This window comes from Odocoileus virginianus, chromosome 27 (genome assembly GCF_023699985.2).
Source record: "Odocoileus virginianus isolate 20LAN1187 ecotype Illinois chromosome 27, Ovbor_1.2, whole genome shotgun sequence".
NCBI classification, from domain to species: Eukaryota; Metazoa; Chordata; class Mammalia; order Artiodactyla; family Cervidae; genus Odocoileus; species Odocoileus virginianus.
Window position 1 is genome coordinate 23,250,459 of NC_069700.1, and position 10,395 is coordinate 23,260,853.

General features: G+C 40.5%; 1 protein-coding gene across 1 annotated transcript in view; it reads right to left on the bottom strand.

The window, feature by feature from the left end:
* CD2AP (CD2 associated protein) overlaps nt 1-9,128 on the bottom strand; it is an 86,455-nt gene extending 77,327 nt beyond the window's left edge. Inside the window, exon 1 of the mRNA XM_020912295.2 lies at nt 9,046-9,128. Within this exon, the coding sequence (XP_020767954.2) occupies nt 9,046-9,049 (4 nt within the window). The 5' untranslated portion in view covers nt 9,050-9,128. The remainder of the gene's footprint in view (nt 1-9,045) is intronic.
* Between the last annotated feature and the right edge of the window lie 1,267 nt (nt 9,129-10,395).

Sequence of the window (10,395 nt, forward strand, 5' to 3'; positions counted from 1 at the left end):
ACACCAGTACTCTTGCCTGGAAAATTCCATAGACTGAGGAGCCTGGTAGGCTACAGTCCATGGGGGTCGCAAAGAGTCGGACACAACTGAGCGACTTCACTTTCGCTTTCTAATAGTTCAATTCCTTACATAACTATTTATAATTGCATAAAACTTATAAAATATTTTCATATATACTCTCACTAGATTCACAAAAGCCTTTAAGATGTACGTTCTAAAACTGCATCATCTAGCCAGTAACCACTAGCCACAGGTAATATGAAGCATTTGAATCATGGCTAGTCCAAACTGAGATAAATATGTAATACATACTAGATTCCAAAGACAGAAAAAAAAGTACACAAATTAATGACTTTATATTGAACATGTTGAAAAACAACATATCCAAAACATTTAATTTCACCTTTCCTGTATTTTTTAACATAGCTACTAGAAAAATTTCAATTATATATGTAATTTATCAATTTAGTATCCTCAAAGAACATATATATCTGCTTCATAATACCCATTTAAGATGATATAATTTTATAGTTCAACAACATTGGTCAATTATTTTAAACAAACTTTTTGAAGCAAATTAAGCAAATAAACAGGATAAATTGGAGAATCATAAAGACATGTCTTTCAACTGCAAAATAAGCAATTTCCCCTTTATTTAGTAGAAATATGTAACCTTATTCTAACATTCATGGAGTAAGCAAGCTACAGATCCACCTGACAAGATGTTTAACATGCTAGATTACTGATTCTCTACGAAAGGGACTTAAGAGTCTCAGTGAGTCAAACAGGAAAGATTGAAGAGTTCACAGCTGACCGCTGAACAACACAGGGGGGGTTAGGGGTGCCAATCTTCCTCACAGGTGAAAATTCAAATATAATTTATAGTCAGCTCTTTGGACCAGCAGTTCTGCATTCACAAATTCAACAACCGCAGTTCCTGTAGTACTGTGATATTTACCACTGAAAAAATCTACATATAAGTGGACCTGGGAAGTTCAAACCAAAGGTCAACTGTTTTTTTAAAAAGAAAGTGAGACCTCATCCACTCCAATTACTCCAAATTAAAACACTATTGAATCACAAACTTGGTGAACACACAGCAAGCTCCCAATTTTCTGCAAGTTACTGAGTGTTAAATTTTTTTAATAGTATAAAATAAGTTATGAGGTCTCTGGCATACATAAGCTCCAGGCAAGTAAGATTATTACATATAAAAGGCAGTAATAATACAGGAATTTTTCTTTAGGCTTTAAACTGTGAGGTTCTAATCATAAGTTCAGTTGGGTTGCATAGAATATAAGAAATTTAGGCAATTTTTGTGGGAAAGAAGTCACCTAGAAATTTAAAATATAGCCTTTACATTTTCATGACATTTCATTCTGAAAATTCATTGACAGATTTGTTTTCATCATGTAAGGTAACTTTTTTACTACTTCAAAAAAGTGTGCTTGATAAAAATGGTCTATTTAAGAGGTAAGAAAAAAAATGGAGTCTTCATCTTAAATACGAGGAAGACATGCACATGTGGCACACTCCAAAGCAGCAAGGCAAAATACTTATCGGTACAATCTGCTTCAGCAGAGCAGGAGTTTTAATTAAAGTCTAATTTAAAAAAAACTCTGATAGTAAAACACATTCTAACTATTAATTCTAACGACAATTAGAAAGAAAATGTAGAAGAGTATACATTTGAAAGCATGTTAGTTGCTCAGCCATGACCGACTCTTTGTGCAACCCACGGAGTGTGGTCCGCCAGCCTCCTCTGCCCACGGATTCTCCAGCCAAGAATACTGGAGTGGGCTGCCACGCCCTCCTCAAAGGGATCTTCCTGACCCAGGGATGCAATCTGGGTCTCCTGCATTGCAGGCAGATACTTTACCATCTGAGCCACAAGGGAAGCCCATACATTTGAAAGACCAACTTTAAATATGTTTCCTAAATCACTACACGCTGCTTCGACCAAGACTGAAGTGAAGTGAAAGTGAAGTCGCTCAGTTGTGTCTGACTCTTCGCAACCCCGTGGACTGTAGCCCACCAGGCTCCTCCGTTCATGGGATTCTCCAGGCAAGAATACTGGACTGGGTTACCAATTCCTTATCCAGGGGATCTTCCTGACCCAGGGATCGAACCCCGGGTCTCCCGCATTGGAGGCAGACGCTTTAACCTCTGAGCCAGATGATCTCAATTTTACAAACATATATTAAATTCTATACTTAAAAACCAAAGCAAACAACTTGGCACTTGATTATTATAATAATCATGATAAATACATATACTCTAAGAATAGAACTCTGATAATTAACAAAGTCAGCCTAGATGTTAAGTAAATTTTGACCTCCTTAGTACCAGGGGCACTGACAGACACTAAGAAGGTCAGTACAGTTTTAGTACTTCAGGTAAAAGGATCTTGAAGTAATCAGTTCAAATGAAGGTGTGCTTCACTCTAAAGGTTCAGTACCAGGAGGAGAGAAAAAAATATCTTGGCTACTGTCAAGGACTCACAACGTCATTGGTCAAATGAACAGAAATGAACAAATCCTATTTGCCTTTCAATGCAGGAATCTATGGGCTTCCTGGTGGCTCAGATGGTAAAGTGTCTGTCTGCAATGCTGAAGACCCAGGTTTGAGCCCTGTGTCGGGAAGATCCCCTGGAGAAGGAAATGGCAACCCACTCCAGTACTCTTGCCTGGAAAATCCCATGGACAGAGGAGCCTGGTAGGCTACAGTCCATGGGGTTGCAGGAATCTATATCCTGATCTTCCTTATACTTCTATTGTATTTTGACATTTCTGATACTTTCTTAATGTACTAAATTCCCTTTCTAAATGGATTTCTGATAATCCATGAGCTAAGTTTTATTCCTATTATTATAAGTCTTATTCCTTTCACAACACTCAGCCATCCCAACCCACTGATGACACTCATCCTATCACAACACTCAGCTATCCCAACCCACTGATAACACTCATCAACAACAGGAGGGAAGGAGACATGGGAGAATCTACATCAGAATCTCCTGTGTGAAATTTTTAAAATCCAAATGATTTCAGTAATACGCCCAACTTCTAACACTGCTGTAAACCACTAGATATGTATGTGTCCTAATATTCCTAGCACTGAACATGCCATTAATCACATTCCTCACATTAAGACAAATACTTCTGGATTTATCTCTCACTAAAAGCTCTTTTCTTTGACAAAATGTGACCTTGGGACAGAACCTTTCTCTTAATGTTGGTGGTAACTGTTACTGTTACCACACTTAAAGTATTTTTCCACTGGGAACTCCTAGTGATTAGATGTCACAGTCACTCCTTAAGAATTACCTGGACACTGGATCATCAAAAAGAACCAGAGCTATGTGGCATTCAGGATCCTATGTTAGTCATCGCAGCTTTGAAACTTAGATGAGAAATAAAATGTGATCATGAAGGCAAGTGGCGTAAGTAAACAAAATTTTAAAGATTAAAAACACAAGTCTACTGGAGGCAATGGAAAGGAATGATGTAGTATAACAAGATTCCAGGAAAGAGTCCATAAAACTGCCATATCTGACACTAGATCAACATTTTAAGCTAGGTATCATTTTAGAATAATGAATACTTAAACAGTAGAGTTACTTATAAGAGTATAAGCTTCTTTAAATACAAACAACCAAAAAACATGCTTTCAGTTGAAATGAATCAAAGAATAGAATATTCAGGCAACTTAGGTCTTAGAAACTATCAAACAAAACCCAAGAAACAGAAAAGACGTAATGTCATTTAGTCCAAAAGAAGAAACATTTAGACCTTAGAAAGAAAATACCTAACTCACCTGGGACTAAAACCAAGTGACTATAACTGAAAAATGAAAGTCTTGGGTCAGAGAAGCCTTAGTAGGATTATGAAGGGAATTCTATGCGCTTACTAGTAGTGATAAAAGACTGTGAACTAGTCTAAACATCTATCCAACATAAGCAAACCTAAAAGAAAGCTGTGGATAATATGGAGTGGGGGAATATGAGGCAGGGCTGAAAAGGGCAAATATACTCTACTAAAAAACAAAGCAAAACCAAGAAAGGTTGCTCTAATAACTAGCCTAATATCACTTCAGTGAAATTGTTCAGGAATAAACAATTAGTACTTTCAAGTTTCTTATGGTTTACTCTATCATTGGCAGCTAAAACTATTTAACACTGTTAAGGATTGTGCACTTGTTTCTCAAACAGAAGGGTATGCTGAAATTCTGTAATCTGCTTTGTCTTGGGTGAGAAAGGAGAGAACAGGTGAAAAAAGCAGCCAAAAAAAAAAAAAAAAAGAGCAGATGTATCAAATCCCTGAGACCAAGTAAACAGAGGAAGTGCTAAACTGTGAGCAAAAAACATCCTCAAGCACTGAGACAGAAAATCTCCTTTCACCCCAGTTACCCAGGACAACTTAGAACACACACAGACTCAGCTACTCATGTAGTGCCAAGCAGAAAATAAGTAAGATCAACAGTTTAAGAGTTCAGTTACCTTGTCAATATTACTGCCTGTCATCCTAAACAATCCAATAACCAAGCTCACTTTTGTTCCCAGGAACAAATACCTTACCTTGTATCTCTCATAAGAAATCTGGATCTTGTCTGGTTTTGTTTCTCCCTTACTAGGTCTCTAAAGCCTACTGCTAAAACCCATTTCCTCCCTTTTCCACGATACCAGTCTGAACCTCTCCAGGGTGCCTGCTGCTCACCACCATGCCAAGCTGGCCAACTCCGCCTGTCTGTGCACCAGCTTTTGCTATACTGTATCCCTCATGCTGAGAGGCTAATTATAGGTGTACATGGACCTTCATCCAGATTTCCCAGGCCAGTGTTCTGGACTCTCCATTGAGAAAGAACTAATTCCGCTTGAGGTAAACCTGCCTAATAGTTGGATATCAAAGTTTACAATTAACGAGGTCACAGATCCATCATAATGATTACTAATTCACCTAAATTTCAATCACATCATATTGGGTTTTATTCCCCTTTCTTTTCTGAACTTTCAGAATCTTTCACAAAAGCTTTCAGATCTTTCACAACTTGCACCAGTTTACAGCTTCTGAAGCTGTCCTGGTCTCACCCAAATCAAGAATCTTCACACCTCTTTCTTTGCCTATCTTCAACCTAACCCTTCAACCCTAACGTGACAACCTTCAACCCTAACGTGACACCACTTTTAAAACACATTAGAAAACGGTATCATACTTAAAAAATATTTCATAGAGGATATTCCATGACACAGAAGAGGAGGAAAAAAAAATCAGATTGGATTACTTACAAATAAAAATTTGAAGACATTTTCGATTCACAATATGGAATGAACCAAAAGCACTTCACGTTTTATCTTTCTTACCTTAAATGTCCCAAAATTTAAATCATCTTATTAAGTTAATAAGACATCGTCTTACTTGGCTAACCCCTCATTTAGAGAGATACATGGCAAACTTCAAGCTGGTTTTTATGGAAAAATATATTATGAATGTGTATTTTTCACCCTAAATGTGATTTTATGGAATTATATCTATCCAAATTTGAAGCACTTAAGACAAATCTGATTACAAGTACTTACTAAAGAATACAACTGATTATTTATGATGATTCAACTTTGAAACAAAATTCCCTAATATTCCACTTTCGTGTTCTGGATTAGTTTAATTGAAGTAAATCCTGAAATTAAAAGGTGAGCCACTAGCAGGTATTTCTAGTTGCCCTTACTTATCTGGGTGAATCAAGATTTTCACCAAACACTGAGCCAAAGAAATAAATCACTGTATTATAGAAATGCACATATTATCTCTAAACCAACTGTGTATTTCTATCCATTAACTGCCTCATAATTTAAACATGTTGACTTGTTATATGTCATATGTGAAAAGTTCATAACTTTATTTAACATTAAGAAAAATCGAGTCCTTAAAATCGACTTATTTTTTCAAAACCAAGAGGTTACATATAGTAACACTTTGTGCCAATTACTTTCTGTCTTATTACACTCCAAAATGCAGATGTGTACTTTTGGAATAAGAAATATAAGTACTGTCTTTCCATCTCACTAACACTCTCCCCAAATTCTTTCCCACAGAATACCTCAAATTTCCTTATAAGCATTCTTCCACATTTAACCAAATGCAGAAACTAAAAACAGTGCTTACATTTAAAATAAAATTCAAATAAGTCTCTATGAGCACTCATCCCACTTACTTTTTCCTAATCTACTAATCTTACTACCAACACTGGACTTTCTTACAGTATACCGAATGTTGAAAGTTACCTATTTCTGCATTGGTACAAAATCATTTCATCCCACTGGTCTTTAAAGATAATAATATGCTTCAAAAAAGGTCAAACATTTTGCATTATTTTTTCAAGTTGGTGCAAGAATTGGGGAAATTTACTGGAAAATTTTTATTTTTTCATTTATTTATTTTATTCATTTCATTTATCTCATTATTTGAAAATGAAAATAACAGCAAACAACACTGGCACTGTTCTAAGCACTTTACAAGTATTAACTCATTCAATCTTCCTAATAACCTGAGGTTGATAGTTTTATCCCATTTATAGATTAAGAAACTGAACTCAATCACAACAGCTTGTAGACAGAAGAGCCAGGATTTGACTTTAAACTGTCCCAGTTCACAGCCCATGCTTTTAACTCTAGCTGTACCACCTAAATGTCAAGAACCATCACTTAATAGGTACCCAAGTTATTTCAAAGTGAAGAAATTAAAGATTTTTCATTTTGTGATAAATTAGATAAAATACCATGTAAATATTTTAAGCTATCATCTTTTCTTTTTTTTTTTTTCCTGGCCATGCTGCAGGGCTTGTGGGATTTTCATTCCCTGACCAGGGATTGAAACCAGGGCCCCTGGCAGTAAGGCTCAGATCCCTAACCACTGGACCACCAGGGAATCCCTTAAGCTGTCATCTTAAGCCGTAAGAAGTAAAGACTTATGACAGCAAAATGAAACACCTTAGATTTATATTAAAGAAAAAACTCCTTAAATGATTTTGATAGTTTTATTATGAAATATGTGACCAATAAATTTAAAGTATACATTCATATGACAATATCTGACAAATACCTTTCAAAAATTAACTGCACATGCCCCCAAGTAACCATACTTTAAAATACATTCTGGGCAGTCCAGCAGAGTACGCAAGCATCACTCTGTACTAAGATAACATGGCAGAACTCACCTAAGCAGAACACAGCAAAGTCAGAGTGAAGGCCTCTGGACAACCAAAACAGACACTCCAAAGTGCAAGGATGGACACTCACTATTCTCAAAAGATCTCACACACTAAATAAGGGTCATTTTTTCCCTTCGCAGAACTACAAATTTGATTTCTGTAGGAAAAAAAACGGTGTAGAAAAACTGGCGATGAGAGGGTGAAGGGGGACACTGATCACAATAACAAGCATATCAAACAGCAAAGCACGAAAAATATTTACTAACTTCAAAATGCAAAGAAATCTGATCAGGAGTCCTATATACAATTCAACAGATCCTCAAGGAACCACAGTAACAAGGTCACAAATGATGACCCTAGGTCATCAAAAGATTTAGTTATACTCTGCATCCTATTTAAAACAGAAAAGAATTACACATTTAATTTTAGTATGATCTGCATTCAAAGTGGTTTTATAATTTGAAGCTTAAAGGATAAACGTTCAATTACCCAGTAAGCTCAACTAATCAATTAGAAAGAAATTCATTGGAAAGTCCCAAGTAACAAAGGTTTTACTGTTTCTAAGTTTAAGAGCACTTTGTGCACAAAAGGTACCTGAAAGCAAAAGGGAGACAGATCATAAAAGTATAAAGTCTAGGAAAACACAGCAGAGCTACTGCGACTGTCTATAAACACCATGCTTAAAGCATTTCCCACAAAACAATGTGTGGGCAGTAGGTGCCACATCAGCAGCACTGTGTGTTTATCCTGCTTCTAAATCATTTGTTAGTCTCATGAATTATTAATTTCAGTTAATAGTTTGTTGAGATGAAGCAGTACCAACTCTTTCCTGAACTGCAAAAAGTGACAGCGTCCTTCTGATTACAGAACCAACACTGGGATTACTCTTACAGAGCATGCATGTGCCTTATGGTGACATAGTTTGATTTTTTTTAAAGTTCTCTTTTAAATTGCTTTTCACTTTCAAAGGATTGAGGGAGATAGCGCCTAGCCCACATCGAACTTTTGTTATCAAAAGAATTGTTACACTACTCAACAAAACTCCCTTTCACCAGTCTGCAACACATTCCTTCTCTAGGTCCAAACAAAACTTTAAAGCACACTGTAAATAACATATAAGGCCTTGTACTTTTCTCCCCTTCTAGCGAGGAAGTCTAACTCCAAACAGGAAACTGCTTCTCAAAGGGTTCAACGGAGAAATCCTACTAAACTCCAATCCAGTTCTCAGGAACAAATTTAATATTTAAGTGCCAACACACTTGCCTGGGTAGAAACGGAGCAAATACTCAAGCTTTCCTGCCCTTGAGATACCCCTTGAAAGTTTCAGGCTGGGGGGGGGGGGGGGGTGGAAAATGTCTTTTCCAACCAACAAACAAACAATGCTTTAGAAGGCCAATCTCTAAAAAGGTTCGCAGAAGATACAGAAGTTGAAAGTGCTACTCAGTCAAGTTTTTCGATCATCCTTCCCCCATCCCAGCAGGATCTGGGACGAAAGGGACTGGGTAAAGAGGGAAGTTCGGTGCTAAGTCGAGCTGGGCTGGGGGCAGTGATCGGACCGCCCCCACCCCCATCCCCTCACCTTTCCCGAAACCAGGAAAAGAGGTGGAAAGAAAAGCGCCAGACGGGAAAAGCACCCTGGGGCCCCGCAACCAGTTTCTCCGCGAGATGAGCCAGGTGGAAGGCAGAGCGAGGAGGGGACACAGGGAGCGGGCCGTGTGGCAGCGCAGGGATCGACCCCCACCCCCTCCCCCGCCCCCTCCCCGCCGAGATCGAGAAAGGGAACCTCCTCCCCGAATCCGGAAGGTCGGAGCGGGTGGCGAGGAGCGCACTCGGGTCCCTTACCCATGCTGGGGGCTCCGGCGGGGAGCAGCCCGGCGCCCGCTGCTCCTCCTCCTCCCGCTGCTCGCGCGGCCGCTCCGGCGGCAGGAGGCGGGCCCTCCGCTCGGCTCTAGCCCGGCAGAGCTCAGGCGGGACGCGGAGCCTCCATCCGCCCGCGGCGCTCCCCGGCCAGTCCGGTCCCCACGGCCCGCAAGGAACAGGCGGCGGCTGCGGCTCCTCACTCGCGGCGGCCGGAGGGCCCTCCCCCGCCCGCCCAGCCGGCGGTTTTCCCACCCCCGGTCGCTCCTGCCACGGGGCGGGACCTGCCGGTTCGTTCTGGCCGCCGGCTCCGACGCAGAGCGCCAGCCCAGCCCCGGAGCCCGCCCCTGGCAGCTCCGTAGGCGCCCGCCGTCCTCGAACGCGACGCCAAAGAGTGAGGTGGAGACCGGGACAGAGGCCGGGAAGGTGCCGGGAGCTGGGCCGTGAGGAGGAAAATCTCGCGAGAATCCCCAGGCCTCCCTGGCCCGCCCCCGTTGCGTTCCGGCTCACCGCCGCGCTGGGGCTGCTGCCAGGTGCGGTGACGTCGCGGCTGGGGCTCTCACGCCGCCCGCGTCCAGGTGCGCGGAGCGGATGAGGGAGATGAGCGGCGTAACTGCGGTCACTTCTCTGCCTTGAGGCTCGAAGCAGCTGGGACGGGCGTTTTGTGTGGTTTGTCGCCTCCGATGGATTCAAAGAGTTTTTGCTGATAGGCAAAGTGAGCCTGGGCTGCCCCACTTTGCACTGTTGTTTTTTGCAGTACGGCAGGCTTTGGGGGACCTGAACGAGACCGCGAGAGAGACGTGCAAGAGTAGAGAAAGAGAGAACCCGCTTTCTTTCCACCTTTAGAGACCCAGCTGCAAACAGGACCTGCGGCTTACCTTGCAAAGTTCTGTATGAATTAGAAGCATTTCTTCATCGGAAAAAAAAAAAATCATAGGTACAGAATAAATTCTTTTACAGGATTCAACTAATGGATTCCTTTAGTTTCTGTCTGCTGAAGGCAACTTTCTAAATCCCCTTTTCTCTTTTGAAAATATAAATTGCTACCTGATGGGGAGCAGGGCGGGATAGTCATAATTTGAAATATTGGCTGGTATTTATTTTTTCTAGCCTCAATATGAAGAAGAGCATAGGATTATTGTAATCAGACGTTAAAACGGAGCAGAACCGTATGGTCCTTGGCCTCCACCCCCACCCCCGAAACCGTGTCCTCTGTCTACCTTTTGCCTGGGGAAAACTTTAGTCAAAGAATAAGTTTAATCAGAGAAGTGAGAAACGCGGAAACAGAAGAAAACAGCCAAAGGAGACTAAATAATAATGTAGTCATTAGGCATA